We start from the raw sequence: 24,690 nt of genomic DNA, 5'->3' as shown, positions 1-24,690 counted from the left end.
ATTGAAGGTATCGAGGTCAAAGGTTCTGTTAGATATTTAGGCATTTTAATAAGTACACTGTAAAAAAAAGTCTGTAGTTTTTACAAAATAATTTTGGCAGCTGTGGTTGCCAGAATACTTTTGTAAAAAATACAGAAAAACTGTAAACACAATTACGGCCAAAAACTGTAAATTTTACAGTACACTGTAAAAAAAAGTCTGTAGTTTTTACAAAATAATTTTGGCAGCTGTGGTTGCCAGAATACTTTTGTAAAAAATACAGAAAAACTGTAAACACAATTACGGCCAAAAACTGTAAATTTTACAGTATAAAACTGTTATTTACAAAAAAGAAAATTTGAATGTAAACCAGTAAATTCAACAACGCACACTGCTATTAAAATCTGTTTTGTACCTTTAACATACTGACAACCACCATAATAATGCAGGTGGTAAAAGAGAAAGCCACATGAAGAATCGAAGTTCATCACAAGTAGCTTCGCCACAAGCAGAAGTTTATATTAATATATAGAAGGTGCACAAAGTCATTCATGCAAACACAAAAACCATCATGGTGACACACGATACTTAAACAATTCAATAAACTTTCATTAAACAGCAGAAGATGTAACATAAATCCCAAATGTACAACTGATAACAAAAAACTATTAAAAAACATGATTATTTAAACAAAATACTTTCAAATGTGGAGCGTCACACAGGGAATTCTGGGAATATCAGTTTACAGTTTTTGACTGTAAATTATACATTGATTTGTTCTTTTTTTATTTCTAAAAACTGTAAAATTAACAGCATTTTACTGTAAAATTACATGAAATGTCTGGTTAGATCTTTTACAGTTTTTCCCTGTATATAGTACAGGAACTTACTGTTAACCTATTAACACTTTTTTTTTGTAGCGTTTTTACAAAATTGTACAGTTAAAATGACACTTATTTTTTACAGTGTAAATCACCCGAAGATAGAATTTTAGATAATTTTTCACAACGGAGAAAAAAATTAAAGAATGTCTTCAATTGCTGGTTACAAAGAAATTTAACTATCTATGGTTGTGTCTTGATAGCTAAAGCTGAAGGCATTTCTAGGATTGTTTACCCAGCTTTGTCCTTATATGTCAACCTGAAAACTTGTTCATCTATTGACTCTATACTATTTAAATTCTTGTGGAAAAATAAAACTGAGTATGTTAAAAGGAAGACTCTGATAAGAAATACTTTGGAGGGAGGTGTGAATGCTTTGGACTTTAGTACTCTCAATCAGGTTTTCAAGATCGGCTGGATTAAACGCCGTCTGAATGCTGATTCTAATTTGTTATGGTTTCATAAATTTATCTTTGAAAAATGTGGAGGGTTGAATTTTTTATTGTCTTGCGATTTTAAATGCAACAAACTTCCGTTCAAGCTTGCTAATTTTCATAAGGCCTGTAAGCTTGCCTTCTGCCACAATTTTTCCCCTCATAGGAGTATTATATGGAATAATCAGAATGTGCTGCGTGGAAAAAAATCTATCTTTATTAAGGATTGGGTTGACAAAGGTGTTATTTTTGTTTTGGATTTATTGAATAAGGATGGTAGCTTTTATTCCTATAATGAATTTATCAACCTTTTTGGAGTAGACTCCTCACCTAAAGTTTATAACTGGGTTATTAATTCTATTTCACCTAAACCTTTGCATATGGTTAGGTCATACTGTAGCTACAGAATATCCGTTTGTGAAAAGCCCCAGTTGTCTATTGGAGGTTTGGAGCTTTCCAATGTAACAATTTTTGGATTAGAAGATTTCTTATTAGGAAGATCAGCTGTCATCCCAAAGCTTTTTTCAAATGGAAACTAAATTATCCTTCTCTTTCTACCATTAATATATGGGCTGGCATTAATAAGTTTCTGTTACCTAACAAGTGGAAAGAGCTTCACTTTAAAATTCTACATAATTACTATCCCTGTAACTCTCTTCTTTTTAAGTTTAAGTTAGACATATCTTCACACTGCACATTCTGTAATTCTAATTTTGAAACAATACCTCATCTGTTTTTTGAATGTGATTATGCAAAAGAGTTCTGGAAAAAAGTAGCCTGGCTTATTTTTTCTGCTTATTACAAACTCTTTACTTTCGAGGTTGTGAATGTGTTGTTTTTGATTTGGGACTCCAGGTCAAAGGAGATGGATGACAGATTAAAACTGCATACTTTATGTGGCGAGTTTCATCTTCATAAGTGTAAAGTAACTGATTCTAAGTCCAAATTTGGACTTTTTTGTGTTGATTTAAAATTATGTTATGACTCTCTTTGTTTATAAGCTAATAAGAAAGCTGCTAAAACTTCTTTGTTGCTTAAAGAAATTATGGTTTCATTATAAATTACTTCCTGATTTCTGAAGATTATTATGTATTCCCAATGTTATTTATTTCTATTTACTTATACTCATCTTTTGTATTTGTAGTTTCTATGAATATTTTGTGAATTATTATTTATTTTTCTTTTTTTATTAGTAGACTATCCCTTATCTATTGCCTTGCTTTACTTTGAGTTGACTGTCTTATTTTTATTTTATTTTATGGTAGTTTTTGTACTTGATACTGTATCCCCGGTGTTTTTTGTTCAATAAAGAGAAAAAAAAAAGAGTACTGCGCAGACTCAAACTCAGCTTGATGACGTAAATGTCACGTAAGCAACCTGTCTGACAATTGTAAGTCTTCTAATCGCTGTGCCAAGAGAAATCTGAATCACCCACCGAATCTTGCAGACGTTGTTGAATAATTTTTGTCCCGTTGCTTTTATGGACTCTTTTATGGATTGCCTTTTTTATTCCTCGGTATGAAGTAGTAGTCACAAAGAGGACAACCAGACTATATGTCAGTTTACACTGTTGAGTTAGCAGCAGTTTTTAACTGCCATTAGGGTGGTGGAAGAAAATAATCAGAACCAAGGTGTCGTTATAGCCTCAGACAGTTTATCAGCATTATTAAGCATTCAATCTGGAGAGCGTCATGTAGACAAGACCTCATTTATCAAATACTCCACTTGCTTCTCACACTTCATAATAAGGGAATGGCTGTCTCCTTCTTTTGGGTTCCTGTCCATGTAGGGGTGGAAGGAAATGAAGTTGTGGATATGCTAGCAAAAAACTCTACAAAGCATGAAACAGTAGATGTACAAGTACCAATATAAGTAGAGCAGAGGTCAAAACCATCATAAAGCAACATTCACTTAAATATGGCAGGAATATTGGAACACAGCGGATACAGGACGCAAGTTATACAGTATACAAAATCAATTAGTCACAAGCATGAGGAAGGGCAGAAGCCCAAGGGAGGAGATGTTAGTCTCACGTCTTAGAATGGGTCACACTGGTTTAAATACAACATTGCACAGAATAGGAAAACATTCCACTGGATTATGCACTTATTGTAATGTACAAGAGACAGAGAAGCATATACTGTTAGACTGCAAAAAAATATGAAGGAGATAGAACAGAATTAAAGGCACAAATGGATGAACAAAGCATGACACTTGAGCATTTATTAGGGAAAGCATCTGGGAGAATACACAGTTTATTTTATTTTATTTTTGAAAAACAATGGGTTAAGGCAAAGGGAAAGAATATTGAAGTGGTAAGTTGGAGGAAGGCGGACTCTCTTTGTGCTGCAGGAATCAGGCCCCATTATCACAGATCCTCATTTATAACATTCTGAAATTAAAATGAGAGCTGTGACTTGTATATGCCAATGCATTATTTGTTGAATCACATGTTTTAAAAACATAATGCTTTTCATTTCATCGTGAACCTAAACCAGCCCTTTTCTTTCACGCTGTGTTCTGCTCCTTACACATCTCCCTTGAAAACACTGACCAATGTGGCCACACTTCACATCAAATTCAAAAATGTTATTTTAAAATATAAATGTCTTTAATATTGTAAGTATGGTATCAGACAAAGATTATATTTTGTTTCAACTAACAGCATCTTGTCGTCTGTGATATATCTTCTACTATTTCAATTAACAAACATGCTAGCAATTTAGTTTTATCAGCTATAGTTCTTTTTGTACACAGGGTTATGAAACTGCAAGCTTTTTATTAGCAGGATAATTCAATGCTTTTTCTACGAATGTGCATGATTATATAATTTAATCACTTGGTTACTGTTCAAAATCATGGTAAAAAAGGGTTATGGTAAGATTGTAATCTGACAAATGTAACAAGCATAAAGTGATAAAAAGCACACACTTAATTGATATTGAAGAAAGATTATGTTGATGAGGCTTTCAGTGTTTTTATTTATGTAGTATTAAGTGTTACAATGGCACGCAACCAACTTTTTAGGGTGTCCTATTTTGGCTTTAAAATGCATGGTAAAAAAAAAAAACAAATAAATAATAAAAAAAATCAAAATAAAATAAAAAAAAACAAAAAAATGCAAAATCAAAATTTGAATTTTATTTATAGTTACTAAATAATGAATAATGCAAATAAACACATTGTTTAATTATGGGATTTTATGCCATTTTAAAAATGGTGCGCTACAACGGCACACAACCTGGGGACTTTTGGGGACCATTTAAAATGCATTATGGTTTCATGCTAGCATGGTTTTGCACTTTCTTTAATGATTACCATAGTGTTTTTTTTTTTTTTTTAATTATCTTCATAGTGTTTTGTTTATTAATTATCCTCATTTGCAGATTGACCTGGACACCATTGATGTCAGCAACCTCAACAGACAATTCCTGTTTCAGAAGAAACATGTTGGAAAGTCTAAAGCTCAGGTAAACTGTATCACTGACTTCCACGTGTGTGATTTAAAAAATCAGACAATGATTCCCTCAGAACCCATTCCCTGCATCGTGTTGGCCAGATATCTCTTCAAGTAAGTTCTCTACACTAATATGTCTCGTTGAAATGTAATGATTTGTAATTTATTTTGTTTTCCATGTTTTGTTCTGTTTTGTTTCAGTTTTAATGCACTTTCCACAAACAATACTGAATGTAAAGGAAAATCCACAGCTGTGAATTAATGATAGAGAGAGCGGTTGTGCGTGTGTGTATTCGCTGTGTCTGTACAGTGTGTCTGTAATAATAGTGTTGCAAGTTTAATTACTTCAGAAGCATTGTGAAGTTGTTGTAGCCTTTTAATGTGCTATCGAAGCTTCTTTATGAATAAATATCGAGTTTGTAGCATTGACAAGTTTTTGTGCTCCTCAATGTTTCTGTATGCACAGTGCAGTCTCTGATGTTTGTGTGCTTCAGTGCAGCGCGGTAGAATAGAACAGTGATTAAACTGACAGGACTTTCCCTCAAAAACACATTAAAACCACCAGTTGTTGACCATTTACCACCACAGGGGTAGAAAACTGTAACCGTCGCAGCACTAGTCTCGTCACAGAGGCTAAACTGATGATATTCATAAACTACGGCCCTATGAAATCAGTTTGACCCATTCCCAAAACCTTTTTTTTATGTTTTTATTTTTCATAAGTATGTTTTTAATGGTTTTAATTTTTAATCATCAAAAAGGATTTCTAATCAGTTAAATTCATAAAACTGTAACAATTAAAAATTTCTTCAAATTAGCAATAATAGGGCACTATGTAATTAAGTTTTTTTCTCCCACCACGTTACATTGTTTTATGATTTGATACAAATTTATTGAAAATGGTGGATGTCAAATAAATTCATAATACTTTACCAAAATAAGGGAACAAATATTGTGTGACATTCCTTTTCCTAGATTGTTTTAATAAACCATTTTAATAAACTGTATTAATCTTATTGTTAGTATTACTTTGAGAAGTACGTTCTGCTTTATAATAGTAAAATATTTCGGTCATCATTTCTTTAAAGTATTTTTTGGTGGGTTAAGTGAAGAGTTTCTGTGTGTATCTGATGATAGTTTCATCAAGGGAAATGGTGTATGAATACTATTAACTTGTATTTGAAAGCTATTTTAATTATTCTCCTCTGCTTGCATGTTATTTTGGATTGCCTCCCTAGTCAGCTTTTTGGCGAGGAGGATGAGGATCAGGAAGTTTCACCTGACACAGCTGACCCTGAGGCTGCTTGTGAGTAGTCACACATTTACAACAACTTATTTACTTCTTCAGTGGTGGACATTCTTTGTGCTTAATCGAAGTTTAACCTGTCATCAAACAATCCGCTCCAGGTCTCACATGCAGGACCTGAAGGATGTGACCAATAATGTTCACTATGAAAACCTACCGGAGTAAGAAAACTAGCAGCTGTCACCTGCAACGGGGTCGACGCCACCAAGAACAAGGGCCAGCTCACAAAGTATGAGAACAGTTCTATTTTTAGCTCAATGTTTTTCAGTTTTTGTCCTAAACACACTTCCTTGGGATTGAGTCTGCAAAGTTTGTCGAGGCTCTCCTGTAGCCTAACGGTCAAAAATTCTTTAAAAGTCTAGTCTTCAAGACATAGTTCACCCAAAAATAAAAATTTGCTGAAAGTTTACTCACCCTCAGGCAAGGTTTGGAGAAATTTTTCCAGCCATAATACGAGTCCTCTATCCATAATATTGCTTTATCCAATGTGAATTGTTGTGATGTTTTTATCAGCTGTTTGGACTCTCATTCTGACGGCACCCATTCACTGCAGAGGATCCATTGATGAGGAAGTGATGTAAAATTTCTTCTAATCTGTTACAATTGTTGCAGTGTCTCTCTTGTAGGATTCCCCTGACCCAGATGGAGGAGGAGAGGAGGGAGCACGTGATGAAGATGAAGAAGATGGAGCAGGTCTTTGAGATGAAGGTCAAAGAAAAGAAGCAAAACCTGAAGGACTCTGAGGCAGAGGTGTGTATGCGAGCACGCTTGTGTTTGGTTTCTAGTTTCAAATAATTATCTTTTATTTTTTATTAGCATTTGATCCCGTTGCTCTCCATATTTGTCATGGCTAATATTACAAATACTTAAAAATCCTTGGGCATCTTTGATGCAGTTGGAGCGGCGTCATGAACAGATGAAGAAGAATCTAGAAGCTCAGTATAAAGAGCTTGAGGAGAAGAGGCGCCAGTTTGAGGAGGAAAAAGCCAACTGGGAGACCAAGCAACGCATCCTGGAGCAGCAGAAACTTGATGCATCAAAGTGAGACTCTCGCTGTTCTTTCAGCTCAATTCTTCAGTGTCTTTCTCTTAAAATAGCCTTTCTGTAACTCTCTGCATTATTCAGTCCCTAAATAATGCAACTAGCAAAACAATATTTTAAATAAGGAACTGCACTCGTGCACAGAAGTAGAGGCTGACTGTCCCATTTGCTGCTTACACATTGATAATCTGCATTCAGAATTAAGTTTTAGCCTGAAATAAAGTTTTAGTATTTAAAATAATAATAATTATAATTTAGTTATTTTAGTGTATTTTAAATTAATTTTTTACATTAATATTTTACATTTCAATTTGATAAAATTTATGATGTAAAAATTATATAAGAGATATTAGATAATTCTGTATATTGTTGTTTGTTTTGAACTTAACTTTAGTTATAACTTTTTAATTAGTATGTTATTCATGCACTAGAAATTTCAAAAGAACAGCAATTATTTAAAATAATTTTTGTAACATTATAAAAGTCGTTACAGTCCCTTTTGATCAAATTGAATGTGTTCTTGCTGAGTATTATTTTCTTTCCAAAAAAAAAAAAATCTTATCTTAAACTTGTGAATAGTAGTGTATAGTATTGCAATCGGTATAAATAATAAGCAGAGGCATAAAAAGAAAATAACAGTATCAATCATTAAAATTTTTAATAAAATATTGAAATTTACAGTAACCATAAATAACAATTTATTATTTTAATCAATTTCTTCACTACTGTTTTTGTCTTTTTTTTTTCTCGTGACAATGGAAAAGAACAAGAAAAAAGGAAAAATCTTTTGAAGACATCATGAAGCTCCATTCCTTATAAAATCTGAAACTCCTTGCATCTCTTTAGATGCTCTGATGTTTTATGACCCCATAAGAAACACATGCTGGAGTGCTACATTACAGTTTACTGCACTTTCCATTTCAACATGAATGAAAGGAATGAAATGTAGGATATTTTTATAGTCACATCAACACACGATATCATCGCCCTCTTCTGGTTGACTATTATATTGCACCACATGCCCAGTATGTCAAGTGTATGTTCTCCACCTTTCGATTAGAGTGAGAATATTGACCAACATTCATTTGAAACTTTAAATTGTGATTATTATAAACAACTCTTTATGTTCATAATAATTTCTGACAGTACAGACAGACATTTTCAGCTCTGCTGTCCACATTCACACATCTTAGTGTTAAGATGGTCTCGTGGTAGGTTCGTATGGGTGTTATAGATGAGGTTATACAAAATGCCATGATTGTCAATATTAATAACCATAGTCATATTTTGTTATGGATAGATATAATATAATTACAATAATATTATAGGATGTTGCTAAAACATTCTGCCTTAAAATTGCAGACTTTTACGGCATTTTGTCTGCTCATGTTTTATTCTCTATTTTTTTTTTTTATTATTGTGAACCAATTATGTTAGATGTCCCTCAATCTATTCCTAAACTGATCTGAGACCAGTTTGTTTCATTTTAATAGTTGGGACTTGGATTTTTAGTTGTTATGGCTGGTCCTAGATCAGGGCTTGGTGGTCACTTTTAACCCTAGTTATTTCAGTATATCGAAACAGATGTTATTTTAGCCATACTCACCCAGATTACCCTTTATAATAAACTCACTTTACATTCTAAATGTAAATGAGAGTGGAAGCGCTCTTTGTTTCTGTCGGATAGTTTAGATTTATAACACGCAGGCTCCAGGTCTAACACATGCCAAACAGCGTATAAACAGCAACGTGCACAAAACTCTCAATGCAAAGGACAATAAAGAGTCCCTGTATGCCTCGAGATCACACACTGTTATATATTTTGAAGGTTTGTCATTATACAAGTTTGAACACTCTGTTCTTTCTGTTGTGGAACATTATTATTTTTGATACAACTGTTGAATTTTCAATGAAAAAGCTCATCTATTTCTTCAAGCAACATCTAATATCACACAAAAATTTGCCTCTAGATCTTGAAACCCTGAGGAAAAAAGTTCACATTTAATATGGTTGTTTGAATTTCTGTGAACAAAGTATATTTAAGAATAATATTTTGGAATTTGAAAATAATAAAACTGAAACAAAACCTTTCAGAGATTAGAGAAGCTGATTAAAAACAACATTGTTCTTCAGAAAACAGATTTGACACTAAATATGAGGGATTTCTCTGCAGAACAACCGTATCCTTGTGTTAAATTGTGTACACCTTTGTAAATATGTAAATAAATAATTCAGACTCCAAGAGAACCCACTTTGAGTTTCAGAAGTGATAGGTGAGTTCAGTATATCTAAACAGATGTTATTTTACCCTTTATAATAAACTCACTTTACATTCTAAATGTAAATGAGAGTGGAAGCGCTCTTTGTTTCTGTTGGATAGTTTAGGTTTATAAGATTTATATAAAAATTATTTATTTTTATTATTTTATATATTTTAGTGTTAAATAAAAATGAAACAATCTGGTCCAACACTGTTGTTGAGGTGTTTAAATGTGTATTTTAAGTGCATTCTCAACATTTTCACCTGGTCCACCGTCATAGTAGTTGCGTCTGTTTTCTTTGACAGGGTTGTTGTTGGGGGTCATTTGCTGACATGGGCTTTGGCAGAGGGCTGGGGGTTTGGGTTGCCCATGTATATTTTGGACACTAGTTGATGGAAGGGTTGCCAGTCCTGCACAGCAAATGCATGTGTTAATTTCTTGGTGTTATTTGTGAGTGTTGAGATTCATAGTAGTTGTAACACTCCTTTGCATAAAAAACACTGCAGAGTTAATAGGATGAAAGTGTTGTTTGAGTTATTATTGGCAGTTGTTGTTGTTCAGCTTTAAGCAACACTTCACACTGCTACACCCGTTTTTCAACATAATTCACCTGGGACCGTTGCCATTTTGACACTGCACAATTTCTCTGTAAAAGCAAGGTGAGTTATGTTTTTTATTATACAAACATAGAAGTTTGATAAACCTTTATGTATGTAACATTATTTTTATGCCATTTGGACATTTGACTGCTTGTTACAGCTTTTTTTTTGAAGAGTCAAACTGGAAGAAGGAAATTCCTGGTGGAGTGAGGTGAATTTTGATAAGGTCATTCCTATTATTTCACTTCAGTTCGCTTACATGAGTAAAACATCTTAACCCTTTAAACCTAACATATAAATATTTGTATGGTCTCCCCAGAACCCTTTATGCCCATGTCCCAGTAAATTTAGTAAAATGTACCGACACAATCAGTTTAGGCGGAAGATTGAAACTAAAACCTGCAGTTTCCCTGGAGAAGCAGCATCGGACACGGGTAGTTCAAGCTCATTCTCTTTCTTACTGTCTTTAATTCATTGTTCATTCAGCTAAATGTAGTCTTATTGCACTACTTTATCTTTGAGTCTGATTTTTAACGGGTAGAATTATAAATGCAGATAAAATAAATAAAGCTTGCGTTATTTTCACTGCAAAATCAGTGACGGCTTTGACTTGACATTGGGTGGTTCTTTTCTTTCGACTGCTCTTGTTTTAGGCATTAATGTATTAGATTAATTTAAAAGTATTATATTGACCTGCATAAACGTTATATTTTATCTGTCATTATTCTTACCTCAACATAGCTGCTAAAAGCCAAAAACTTGGCCTGCTGAATGATGTAAATGTGATTTAAAATAATGAATCATATATTTATTAAGGCTATGTCATTTCTATTATGTTTGTTTTTGTTGTAATGGCTGGAGAAGGTTGTTGTAAAGTTTAGGCTGGATTGTTTCATAAACTTTTTATTTATTTATTTATTTTTATTTGACCTCAAACAGTGGCCCAGTAGTGCACAACACAGCAAAATCTCCACAACACAATGAAATCGCAACAACACAACAAAATTGCTGCAACAAGACAGAAACAAGCCACAACACAACAAAATTAGCACAACACAATGGAAATAAGCCACAACACAACAAAATAAGCAAAACACAATGGAAATGGTCCTATGCACACAAACATATATATTTGTTACTTTTTAATGCATGAGCTCCTCTTTAAAAAATGTGGTGTCGCTTCTTTTTAAGCGCTATTACAGTTGAATGCCGGGGGATTTAATGCAGGGTCTAGTGATCTAACGAAATCCAAATTTTGATATCCAATATATTTTCACGAACCCTTAATGTTTCTATGGGACAGTACTTCATATATCACCCCATATCATGATGCCATTTTTAAGCCCTTCGTTGTCAGATGGGATGAAGAGATACCTCAGTATTTAAGTGATACATGGACTGTATGGAAAGATGAGCTTAAGCAAATAACAAACTTCCAAGTCAGCAGATGTATAAAACCTAAGTATTTTAACAACTATTTACAGGCACAATTTCATCACTTTGCTGATGTAAGCGAGCTAGCCCATGTTTCTGTAAGCTATCTGAGACTCGTAAATGAGACGAATGCAGTACACGTCAGCTTTCTGAAAATCAGATTTCCGAGACTGGAGTTAGCTGTAGCAGTTCTAGCCACTAAGGTGGACAAAGTTCTCAATTCAGAATTACAGCTGGATTTAGAAACATCAACATTTGGGACTGACAGCGAATCAGTACTGAAATATAGATCCAGTGAACATACCAGGTTCCATACCTTTGTGGGAGAAACAAGAGAAACTACACAATGGAAATTTGTAGACACCAAATTAATAGTGATGGCAAGTTCGGCTCATTTTACTGACTCTGTCCTTTGAGTCTCGTTCAGCAAAATGAATCTTTTTTTGAGTCATTTTGTTCATTTCATTCATTTTAGCAAAATGTAATTAAAATGTTATGTGTTACTTCCCTAACACATCTAGTACTTACGCAAACATTGATCACACTACAAACAATACAAAACTATAATGCTACAGTATAAGAAACAGAAAAGATTAATTCATTATTTACCTGGGTCTTTAGCCTATGATTAGCTCACCTCACCTCTTATCTGACAAGTCTTTGGGTCTGAGTCGTTCCTTCATCACATGACTGCCCCATAAACTAAACCTATGCTGTCTGAGCCAGAAAGAGAATTGATTAGTTCGTCATTTGAGTCGTCACGTGATGTGACAGCATTGGATAGAAAAATTAATTTCCTTACAAACGGGTGTATAGTTATTATTATTATTATTATCATCATTATAATTATTATTTACTCTTAAAGTTACGTGATGCGTTTTTGGTCTAAATTTTTGCTTTTTATTTCTTACAGTATATAAATGTGTGAATTTCTGTCATGATGATTCTTTTCCATAACACTGAATGTGGTAACAAAGGTAATAAAGAGTTGGTTATTATTATTAAGTCTCTTTCCGGCTCAGACTCCAAAAACAAAAAAAATCCTAAAGACACGATATGGACAAACGACTCGGGAAAAACCGAAGACTCAATAGATGAACTAATTAATTCTCTTTCTGGCTCACACTGCATTTGTTAAGCTATGGGGCTGTGACATGATGAACGAACGACTCGGGAAAAACCCGAAGACTCGAAAGAGGTGAACTAATTTCTGTACAGAACCCATAGAATGTTGCTGATGCGCGACTGAACAAATCTCTCCCCGAGTCACATTACAGATTCGTTCAAAATGAACGACCCAACACTACAAATTAGATCCTGCTGATGAAGCCTCAAGAGGACAGAGGACTAAAAGGTTTCTTCAGAACATAAGATGGATCCATGGTCCAGATGTCCTATGGAAAACAAATCTTGACTGGCCACTAATCCACATAAAAGCCCATTCACTTTCTGAGGATGATCCAGAGGTTAAAAGAAGCACAACCATGAACGTAGTCATCCAAGGTGGCACCAAGCCAACAGACAAGCTCATGTCTTGTTTTTCAAGCTGGACTAAGCTCAAAGTCTTAGTAACCTGGTACCTGAAGCTAAAAGAAGTGTTTGGTACTTAACAGAAAATAATTAAGCTCAAAAATCAACGCCAACCTAGTAACTCGAAACATGGAAAAGCTTTCAAGCAAAAGATGGAACTTAGCAAGATTTGCTGGGCGGACAGAAGGTAAATGTTTCAGATTAAGAGATGGCTGAACTGTCCATAATTCAGTATGTTCAAGCAAGCCATTATTCAGAAGAGATCTCAAGTCATGTACTCTATACCGACTTAATCCAGTGTTGAAGCATGGAGTTCTTAGGATAGGAAGACATCTGTCCAAAGTGGCCTTACCCAAAGAGTTTCCTGCTATACTTCCCAAACATTCTCATGTGTCAACACTCATTCTTAGACACATACATAAAATGTTAGGACATGTAGGAAGAAATCACATCCTTTCTGAACTCCGTAAAAGGTTCTGGATCATCAACGCTAATTCTGCTGCATGCAAAGTTATAACTCAATGCGTTGTATGCAGGCGAAACAGACCCAAAGTAGGAGAGCTAAAGATGTCCGATCTACCACCGGAAAAGTTGGTTCCTGATTTACCCCCTTTGACTAACATGGGCATTGACTATTTTGGGCCTACTGACATTAAAAAAAGGATGAACTGCATTGAAACGCTATGGAGTATTGTTCACATGTATGACTTCCAGAGCTATACATCTAGAAATTGCGCATACCACTGACACTGACTCTTGCATTCAATTCATCAGATGCTTTATGTGTAGAAGAGGCCAAGTGGAACATATGAGGTCTGATAATGGAACAAATCTTGCGGATTTGGAAAGAGAATTGAGAAAGGCTCTATCTGCCCTCAATCAAGATCGTATTCAAAAGTCTTTACTTTATTGTGGGGTAGAATGGAATTTAAATCCCAAGGAGCATCTCACCATGGAGGAGTGTGGGAGCGGCTGATTAAATCCAATAAACAATTACTTTTCTCTGTTTTAAAGCAACTAGAGTTAACTGAGGAAGGACTACATATGCTATTTTGCGAAGAAGCTATTTTGAACAGTTGTCCTTTAACCACAGTCTCTAATGACCATCGAGACCTGGAGCCACTCACCCTAAACCACATTTTGCTATTGAAATCACCACCCATCATACCTGTAACTAAGAGGCCTGTAACTAAGATATGTTTATTATTGGAGAATACAGAATGATGTCCTCAGCCCTCCGATATCAAAAACAAAAAAGATAAGAATTAAAGGGGTCATTGGATGCTACATGCACTTTTACAAGTTGTTTGAACTGAAATGTGTGTTGGCAGTGTGTGTACACAACCACCCTATAATGACAAAAATACACCCAGTGTTTTTCTTTTTTAATCTACTAAAATCTTTACCCCTTTCTCAGATCGAGCCGATCTCAGATGCCTGTCTGTGTGACGTCACAGAAATAGGCCCCTCCCATGATAAGATAATAAACATAGCAGTCGTCATTTACTCCCAACATCTGAGCTGCTGAAGAGGCAGTGGATTATATTTGTTTTTGAAAGGAATGCGCCCCGATCTACCTAAATGTGTCTATGTCATGCGAATCATTCGTGATCCAGTTTCACCTATGCAATGGGAAGTTGCATTGGTCATGAATTTGTAAGCAATTATTAAAAAAGATACGGTAAAGTAACATGACAACCACCACAGTGGTACTTGGGGAGATGTAGAACAAGAAACTGATAGAGTTTGCAGAAAACAATTTGATTTCCTTTTTTATGAATTTGTAAAATGTGTCTGTATAGCAATGGAAATAGCATTGGTCACGACTTTGGTAAGCAATTATGAAAAAATTATACAGTAAAGTAACATAACAATCTCCACAGTGGTACTTGGGGGTATGTGAAACAAGAATCCGGTGGAGTTTGCAGAAAACAATTTGATTTTACCCTTTTATGAATTTTTTAAATGTGTCTATATAGCAACGTAAATAGGATTGGTCATGATTTTGGTAAGCAATTATTACAAATTATACAGTAAAGTAATATGACAATCACCACAGTGGTACTTGGGGAGATGTAGAACAAAAATCTGCTAGAGTTTGCAGAAAACAATTTGATGTCCTTTTTTCAATTAATTTTTAAAATATGTCTGTACAGCTGAAGTTAAAAAAATCATCATTTGTGTTCTTCTGAAGAAACAAAGTCACCTACATCTTGGATGCCCTGGGGGTAAGCAGATAAACATCAAATTTTCATTTTTGGGTAAACTATCCCTTTAACGTCTACACCTACCCCAACCCTAAACCTACACTTACACTAATGCAGATACAGTAATTGTGTTATATTCACGATTGTGGCTAGAAGGGATACAGATACAGGAAACCAACAATAAATCATTTTTTGGGTAGGATAAAATGTCAGGACAAGGGCCAATGCGCTGCAGAGTTTAGCCCCAACCCTGATCAAATTTGCCTACCTATGTTTTTCTAATAATCTTGAAGACATTGATTAGCAGGCTCAGGTGGGTTTGATCTCTGCTATAGGGTATATGTCGAACGTCACCTGACCAAACCCAGAAAACAGGTCTCTTCGCTTCCACTTGTTGGAGAACGTGCTAACAGCTGTAAGAAATAATGGCAATATGTATGGAATTTTAAGATAATCCGTTAAAATAGCTAGCTATTTTTATTAAATTTTTAAATCTAAATGTTAGTGAAAAGAATAAAAATAAACTTTTAGATAGCCTATCAGTCTGCATGTGTGATGGACATTTGGTTATGATCATCATTGGTATCTACTTTGAAGGCATCTTGAGTAAAACTGCTTCATTTTTAACAAAGCATATGCAAAATGCTTGAACCGGAAGCGACGAGACTCAGTTAACAGAATACGGAAGTCTGTTGTGGATAACCCCTATTCAGTGAGATTTCTTAAGGTACGTGTCCTAATTTATTCTTACATTTATTCTAAATTCTGACATTACTCACCCTCATGTTGTTCCAAACCTGTAAGACTTTTGTTCGTCTTCAGAACATGAATGAGCTTGGTTTCTCCCAAGGATTTTTCTCCATTTCTGTCACCGATGGAGCTTTGGGTCCTTGCCACTGTCGGCTTGCTTAGTTGAGGACCCTCGACTGTTTGCACAGACACTATGGAAGAGAGCTGAACTGGATGATGACATCACTGAATCATTAATCAACTGACTTTAGCTGTAAAAATGACAGTTATTGTCTTGCGTAATTTACAAACTATTTTCCTGTTTAACACTGTAAAGCTGTTTTGACACAATCAGTGTTGTATAAAGCGCTGTACAAATAAAGTTGACTTGACTTGACGAATGAAGATATTTTTAATGAAATTTGATAGCTTTCTGTCCCTTCATTGACAGTCCACGCAACTACCATTTTCAAACCTTAGAGAGATATAAAGACATTAATAAAGTAATCAATGTGACGTCAATTTTACTAAGCTACACAAGTGATGTGTTTGCAAAAAAACATTTACCACTTTATTTACAAAATATTAATCTCCAACACGTTCACAAGAACATCACAACGTATGCATGTTGATGCGACAGCAGATGTTGTGTGAATAAAATTTTTGTAAAGTCATGAGGTTTTTTTTTTGTTGTTGTTTTTTGCGCAAACAAAGTAATCGTTTTGCTTCATAGAACTGAAGTTGAACCACTGGAGTCACATGAATTGCTATTATGATTTAATTTGTTCCTTTTTAACTTGGAAATCAATCTTTTCAAAAGTCTGAATATAACCAAAATATTTTCTTGTTTCTAGTTTGTTCTTGAGTCACAAAGGTCCAAGATGATTTTATTTTTTCCATCATAAACTGGCTGTATTTATAAAAAAAACAAATAGCATTCATTTTAATTGGTCCGGTTTTGTGTTGTCTAGATGCAAACCAGCATTCCAGTATTTTTTGAGGGAGTTGAATCTGCACAGCCTTTCCTGTTGTGTGAATCAACAATGCACTGAATTTTACTGTTTGCAGCTGGACACAACTGATCCACATATCCTGCAATTTTTCATGGGCTGAATGTTGTGTTGACTCAATCACTGCTGTACTGTGCTGCAAAGTCAGAGGTACAGTATTGACTCAACTTCACTGACATTTAGCGACTTTTACATTCACTGATATGTACAGGACATGTCCATTATGATCATCATTGATATCTACATTGAAGACATCTTGAGTAAAACTGCTTCATATTTAACAAGCAGATGCAAAAGACTTGAACCAGAAGCGACAAGACCCAGTTATCAGAATACAGAAGTCTGTTGCACAAAACTCCTATTCAATGAAATTTCTTAAGGTACGTGTCCTAATTTATTCTTAAATTGATAGCTCACCAAAAAATAAAAACTCACCCTCATGTCGTTCCAAACCCGGAAGACTTGTTTCTCCCAAGGATTTTTCTCCATTTCCGTCACCTATGGAGCTTTGGTTCCTTGCCACCGTCGGCTTGCTTAGTTGGGGATGCTCAACTGATTGCATAGGAACTATGGAAGAGAGCTGAACTGGATGATGACATCACTGAATCATCAATTAACGGACTTTAGCTGGAAAAATTACTGTTATTGTCTTCTTGCGTTATTGACAATCTATTTTCCTGTGTAACACTGTAAAGCTGCTTTGACACAAAATAAGTATTGTGTAAAGTGCTAAATAAAGGTGACTTTACTTGATGAATGAAGATATTTTTAATGAAATTTGAAAGCTTTTTGTCCCTCCATTGACAGTCCACACAACTACCATTTTCTAAGATATAAAGACATTATTAAAGTAATCAAAGTAAGCTTTCAATTAAAATAAGCTTTCATATTTCTTATGACAGAAATGCCTGTATTGTGCCTTTATCATTTATTTTAAAAGTGAACCTTCTATGATGTAAAGTGTCTTGTTTGTTAATAAAGAACTAGTTTGTTAAAACAACTGTTTGCATTTTGCCTTTATTTTTACTTTGTAGAATCAATATAATTCTACTGAGATCCCAGACTAAAGCTGAATTTAAATTCATGGATTGTTTTGATCCAGTGTTGTCATTGTAACTCTGCAAATTATTTCCTGACAGTAACTGTCAACTCTCCTAACCTGGTTAGAGTAATGTCAACTCTTATACTGGAGTTAAAAATATCTAGAGTTAAAGGGGTCATATGATGCTTTTTTTTTTAAAGATCATTGTTTTGTGTATTTGGTGTAACAGAATGTTTACATGCTTTAATGTTCAAAAACACATTATTTTCCAAATACTGTAAATTATTGTAGGTCCTCTATGCCCCGCCTCTCTCAAACTGTCGTTTTCTACAAAGTTCCTCCTTCCAACAAGCACAGTCTGCTCAGATTGGCCAGCTGACCCAGTGCATTGTGATTGGCCGAACACCGCAAGCACTCGTCAGAAATGTAACACCCCTTTCCATAATCGTGAGCTTCATCTTTCAAAATAAATGTAAAGACAGTCAATAATGTCCCTAGTTTTACCATCAGTTCAAGCCCAGAAGGGGAACAGAGTGGTGTGACAGACACAGTGATGAAGCTCATATGTGTTTACAGTACACAAGCCACGGACGGTAAGGACAGCTGACTCCATTGTGATGTGACCATGTATCTCTCTCTCTCACACACACACACACACACGCACACACACACACGCATGCATGTGCCTACACAAACACACACACGACGCGCAAAACTCCGCATTTGAACAGTCAATAACAAATACTTAAACTAATAACAAAACATACTTACAGTAGCTGATTCAGAAGTACCAGATTGTCACAAATTCGGAATTACCTCCTCTCCTAGGTTCACGAAACGGTCGTCCATAAAATGCGTTGCTGTTCTGTTGTAAGTGATTTTAAAGATTCCTAAATGCATCTAATTTCGGAAGGCCAAGTAAAGTACTTTTGTTTCGCCCCTGATATGCTGCTTCAACACTAATTGCGGTTACTGAAACCATGCCTTCTTTCTTTGTGTGAACATTTGGGTGGCATTACTAAATATTTCCACATCGTGACGTAGAGATGTGGGGGCGTGTTTGAATGACCCATTTTAGGGAGGCGTGGCAGTCTTAACTTTGATAAAGAATATCTCTTTGGATTTGAGACTTTAGTCTTTGAAACTTTACAGATCTTCTTTATGCACCAAGAGCTTGTAACACTCCAAAGAGAAAGGAAAAATTGAAATCACATCATATGACCCCTTTAAAATGAATCTTAAAAGTGTAAATTGTCACTCTTTACTCTGGTGTTGAAGAAAAATGAACTCCCTATGGTGTGGATCAGAGTTGTTTTACAGAGTAAATATATGTCTTATTGTTAAATCAGTAACACTTTTAAAAGTGTTAATTTAAATGAAATAAAAACAATATTGGGACAACATGTACACTTACTTGGAGTTGATTTTAACTCTAAAAGAGTTGAATTAACACTGATGAATTTGCTGTGTGTCACATTATCTCGGTCAATGAGGAACAAAAAAAAATACATTTAGAAAGGAAATGGTTCTGAGCAATAAACATTATTATTTTGGATACAACTTGCACATTTTCACTGATAAAGCTCACATTTCTCTATTTCTCTGAGCAACATCTACTTTCACACAAAATTTGCCTCTAGATGTTGAAACCCTGAGGAAAAAATGTACATTTAATGTGGTTGTTTGAATTTCTGAGACAATATTTAAAAATAATGTGTGGAATTTGAAAATGATAAAACTGAAACGACACCTTTTAGAGATTGGAGAAGCTGATAAAAAACAACAACATTGTTCTTCAGAAAACATATTTTACACTAAATATGAGTGATTTCTCTGCAGAACAACTGTATCCTTGTGTTAAATTGTGTACACCTTTGTAAATATGTAAATAAATAATTCAGACTACAAGAGAACCTACTTTGACTTTCAGAAGTCCAGGCCATGAGCAGGACAAGTCCAAACACCAGAACACAAGATGTTCTCATGGTTTCTGATCTGAAGTTGATCTGCAGGCTTTGATGATGAGTTTTTGGAGAAAAATGAATTAGAGGCTGCTTCATTCTTTAAATATTTTCCCAGTGTGATACTAGATAGAAACTCAGATCTGAGGTTTGATAAGCACTGAGATGTTTCAAACACCCACCTTTCCTGGACCTACAACCACACACAAATCTTCTAGTATGTAGAAAAATCGTTGTGTATATATATATATATATATATATATATATACACAACGATTTTTCTACATACTATATCATTTTAAGGTTTGTATTTATTTTTATTTGTATATGTATGTTAACTGTTAATTTCTGATTGTTTTTATGTCATCTTCATCTTTTATTCTTTCTGCCTAACTGTACATTATTAAACATGAGATGTTATCTTGATGAGAGTTATACCATCTTTTCTACTATTTATGCTAATTTAATAGGCCTACATGAATATGCACACATTCAAATGAGTCTGACACCAGGTAATCTCATTGCATTGTAATATTTATTTGCATAGATTAAGTGCTAAATGAAAAGGTATCACTTTACAAAAAGGTTACATAAATGTTGAAATTAACATTAACTAAGATTAATAAATGCTGTAGAGGTATTGTTCATTCTTAGTTCATGTTAACTAAAGTAGCTAACTAATGTTAACTAATGAACTTTATTGTAAAGTGTTAGCAATGAAAAGAGTTTAATTCAGTTTCAGGAGATGCAAAAATGAATTTCTTAAGAAAGGACAGTTGTATAAAGCAGTAACAGTATTATTTTCTGTATAATGTATTGTGTTTTTATTTCTTAAACTGAAATCTTCTCCATATATGTCTTTATCCAAGCCTCGTCTGGTTTCACACAAAATTCGGTTCTAGGTGTCGTAACCCTGCGGGGGGAAAGTTCACATTTTCATACATACACAAAATCTTTTTTTATCATTTTTCTACAATTTAAAAGGAGCATTTGGCAGTTTTTCAAAATAATATATTTTAGAGTTAAATACTTACACAATGCCAGGGGAAGGGCAATGTGAACCTGTCTTCAGAGCACTCACAATTTTTGGGGTTGGAATTTGAAAGTCGATAAAACTGAAGCAACACGTCTCAGGAACAGCAGGAGCAACTGTTGGTGAGATAAAATATATTGTCTAGTTTTAGGAGAGAACCATAAAATTTATCATATCCATAGCCTAAATATTATATTTAATATAAATATTAATTTAATATTATTCATCCTTCAAAATAAAGGTCCTTTCTAGAACTTTATGTTCCGTGAAGGACCCTATCTGGCTGGTTAATCAGCATATTGGTTTGTTTCTGGGTTCTTTTAAGCCCTGTGTGTTTTTATCTTACTGGAGAATACAAAGTCCACTGACGAACATGCAAAGCTTCCACTATCGTACCTGCCTGTAAAATTCTTGAGTTTCTAATTTGATCCATTTTAATCACTTAAACTTTATTTACAACTTCATGTCTTATATAAATAATAATTTAGTCAAAAGAAAAACTGTACTTCAAGAGAACTTACGCTGAGCCTCAGAAGTCCGGGCCATCAGCAGGACCAGCCCGAACACCAGACACAAAGAAGATGCCCTCATGGTTTCTGATCTGAAGCTGATCTTAAAGCTTTGATAACGAGTTGTTGCAGATGTCTGAGAAAGTCCAAGTCTGCACCACATCTTTAAATTTTTTTTTTCGGACGTGATGCTAGATAGAAACTCAGATTTGTGGTTTGATAAGGAAATATACTGCATTCCCCCTCCTCTTCTTCAAAGCCCACACAGAGAATCACATTTGCTATACTGGTTTGCATACTTTTTGCAAGCAGAGATTGTGAGAAGATAAAATACAGGAGTCATAAGTTTACAGCACATCTTCAGAAGTGCAGTTTTTTGCTGATGCCCATTGCAAGAAAGAAAGACATACGTTTGTTAATTATTTTCAACTTGTGTAACATATTGTGTAAAATAATATCTGCATTGCATTCTTTGTGTCCAAAGCACAGAAGGACTGTAATTCATCAATTACATGAGTCAAATTCACAGTGGCAAATTCATTTTTCACATTCACACAAAAAAGTACATGCACTGACATGGGTTTCCTATATACAAATATTAAACTAGAATGGAAACGTGTTGTAGTGCATAATGGAAATAATTTATGTGATAACTTCATGCATCATTCATTAACAAAAAGAACACTTAACAGATCAATATTTAATTAAAATATGAATATGCATCATATTTTATAATGCCATTAAATCCTGATGCAAATATAATTATTTATTATATAAATATTAAATGTATTATTTAATATGTATTATTCTTTATTTCAAATGTAATTATTTACAATGTAAAATATTATAAGTATTAAATATTTAACCTTAAAATGTCACAACTTTAATAATACTATATGACTTTAATAATTAAAAACTATTATCAATAATAAGTTTAGATGAATAAAATGTAGAAAATAACAATTTAAACAATTCACTAATTATTTTCTATAGAGTATTAATATGAATTTCACTTATTTAGATGTGAGTACTGTATTAACTAAATATTCAATTAAATAATTTTTGTTTTTATCAAGATCCCACACAAGTCATGTTTTCATGGTGGTTTAGATAGCGCTGTGTGAAAAAAGAAAAAAACTTCCTGTTATCAATATAAAACAACTATTTTCGTCAGTCACTGATCTAGTGAAATGGTGCACTTATAATGTTTACAGTGTTTAGCATTTCATGTGGTATCCATATGAAGTTCCAACTTTTTTTTTCTTGATCTGTTTATAATAGATTCATGAAATGCTCTTTACATATTACATAAGGGTCTCTCTTCTCAAAACCATAGGAAGTCATGTGAAGATGTAAGATAAAGGTGATGCATCTTAGCAGAAATCTACTCCGCCTGATAATGATCAAGATCTTAGTGTTCAGCACTTTTGGCCTGTGTTTTTTTTGTATGATATGCACTCTCATTTTCATGTTCAGTAAATGGCACATATGCAAATACTCTACTAGAATGTGTAAATGCCCATAAATATGTATATATGTATCAGTTATATAATTCTCTTGCTCACAAACTGTGCATGTTTATTTGTTTTCAGCAATATTCATGATAAATTTGACAAATACACCAGTAACGATTTGATAATTAAACAGAATAACATGCAGACCTGCTAAAATATTATTACTAAAGTACAGTAAATGAACCATAAACCAGACTCATTCAGCAGAACATCAAAACCCCTGAGGAACCACCAGCAGTGTGTGATTTTTATTTCTTTAGTAAGTGACCTGAGAAATGAATCATTTTGATGTGACTCATTTTGATATGAGGTACTTAGTGTTATGTATAATATGATCAAATTAGTCACACAGACTAATGTGAGATTTGAATCATTTTATTGGCCTTTTTCAGGATTTAATTCAATTAATGATTAAAAAGTTTCTCCATATAATTGCAGGACAAAGTCATCCACTTAATCTAAATTAATCTTGACTATTTTGTAAATTCCCTTCAAAGAATTAGTTTAAAATGTGTTCTTGCCAGAAGAGCAGAACGGGCCTTTCAGTTCACTGGAAAAGACACACAGATCAAGACCATCATTATTCTGAGAAAAACACCCTTCTGAAACTGTCGCCTATACTTCACAACTTCTGCGGTGGCTATTTAATGCACTGCAATTTTGGTCTTAACCACGTCATTCATTATTCAGAGGAGCAAAGCTGCATGAAAATGCAATGTTGGGTGTGCATATATACAAATATTATACAAATGTATGTATATGTATGTGTGTGTGTGTGTGTGTGTGTGTGTGTGTGTGTGTGTGTGTGTACATATGAATGTATATACATATTCATTCATATTAATTTATCACACACACACACACACACACATAGCAAAATCATTGAATCATTAATTCTTTTTTAATTAATTCTAATTTATTTATTATTATTATTTTTTTAATTACTTAATAATTTACTGTTGGAGGAAGGCAGACTCTCTCTGTGCTGGATGAATCAGGCCCCATTATCACCGACTTCAGTTATGGAGAGTCATGGGCTGTATATACACATTTGTATTAATCTTTTAATCTTTGCAAATCGCAAAATCACTGAATACACATTTAATCATTATATTATTTGTTTCTTTTTACTTTTTGTCTGTTATGTTTATTCTGAATTATGGATGAGACGGGAAGTCAATCAAAAATTTTGGGAAGTTTTACCAAAAATTAATTCAATAATAAAAATACACATTTTAACACATTTTTATTTATTTATTTATTTATTTTTTAAAAGAAATACTGAAAGTAACTAAAGGTGTTAACACTTTACAAAAAGGTTTTATTTGTTAACATTAGTTAACTACACTGGTTTATATGTAAGCTACTAACAATGAGCAATACTGAAGCATAAATATTAAATTAATACTAATAAATACTAATACTAATAAATACTAAAGCATTTATTATTATTAGTCACTGTTCATTTCAACAGTTAGGCTACTGAAACATTTACATTATATTACATTTATGCATTTAGCAGACGCTTTTATCCAAAGAGACTAACAGTGCATTCAGGCTATACATTTTTTTTATTAATACATTTTATTAAATCAAAATTGTTATATAATTGTTAATTGTTAATTAATTCACTTTGAACTAACATGAATAAACAATGAACAGTTATATTTTTACTAACTAACATTTACAAAGATGGATATTTGCTTGAAATAGATATAACGTCAGGACTATTGCTCATTGTAGTTTATGTTAGCTAATGCATT

At 33.8% G+C, this 24,690-nt stretch overlaps 3 protein-coding genes and 1 long non-coding RNA gene across 7 annotated transcripts in view; 3 read left to right on the top strand and 1 right to left on the bottom strand.

Moving 5' to 3' along the window:
- The window catches only part of LOC109112268 (SUMO-activating enzyme subunit 2-like), a 176,253-nt gene that overhangs the window by 39,682 nt on the left and 111,881 nt on the right, over positions 1 to 24,690 (top strand). The gene's annotated exons all lie outside the window — the stretch shown is intronic.
- On the top strand, positions 3,595 to 6,204 carry LOC122135567. The gene is made up of 3 exons (XR_006153598.1): positions 3,595 to 3,609; positions 4,681 to 6,057; positions 6,159 to 6,204. It is a non-coding gene; the product is annotated as an uncharacterized LOC122135567 (long non-coding RNA).
- LOC109084902 (septin-7-like) overlaps positions 6,520 to 24,690 on the top strand; it is a 29,217-nt gene continuing 11,046 nt past the window's right edge. Inside the window, exons 1-2 of one of the 2 annotated variants that reach the window (XM_042715187.1) lie at positions 6,520 to 6,807; positions 6,953 to 7,281. In XM_042715187.1, the coding sequence (XP_042571121.1) occupies positions 6,700 to 6,807; positions 6,953 to 7,102 (258 nt within the window). In that variant the 5' untranslated portion in view covers positions 6,520 to 6,699 and the 3' untranslated portion in view covers positions 7,103 to 7,281. Of the gene's footprint in view, positions 6,808 to 6,952; positions 7,282 to 24,690 lie in introns of those variants that run through there. The other variant, XM_042715186.1, reaches the window with a different exon arrangement.
- On the bottom strand, positions 20,388 to 21,651 carry LOC109112210 (C-C motif chemokine 4 homolog). The gene is made up of 3 exons (XM_019125218.2): positions 21,426 to 21,651; positions 20,906 to 21,020; positions 20,388 to 20,784 (listed from the first exon to the last, which is right to left on the bottom strand). The coding sequence occupies exons 1-3, from the start codon at positions 21,649 to 21,651 to the stop codon at positions 20,703 to 20,705; spliced, it is 423 nt and encodes a 140-aa protein (XP_018980763.2). The 3' UTR covers positions 20,388 to 20,702.

Source organism: Cyprinus carpio, chromosome A25 (genome assembly GCF_018340385.1).
Source record: "Cyprinus carpio isolate SPL01 chromosome A25, ASM1834038v1, whole genome shotgun sequence".
In the NCBI taxonomy this organism is placed as follows: Eukaryota; Metazoa; Chordata; class Actinopteri; order Cypriniformes; family Cyprinidae; genus Cyprinus; species Cyprinus carpio.
Note: the sequence above shows the minus strand (reverse complement) of the source record. Positions and strands in the feature narration are given on the sequence as shown.

What these genes read in the sequence shown, in the direction of transcription:
- LOC109112210 (XM_019125218.2), bottom strand. Translation starts at nt 21,651, where the DNA reads ATGCAGTATATTTCCTTATCAAACCACAAATCTGAGTTTCTATCTAGC. An exon ending in CCGGACTTCTGAGGCTCAGC is followed by an intron (nt 21,021 to 21,425) that starts GTAAGTTCTCTT and finishes TCTCACCAACAG; the next exon opens with TTGCTCCTGCTGTTCCTGAG. An exon ending in TGCCCTTCCCCTGGCATTGT is followed by an intron (nt 20,785 to 20,905) that starts GTAAGTATTTAA and finishes TTCCCCCCGCAG; the next exon opens with GGTTACGACACCTAGAACCG.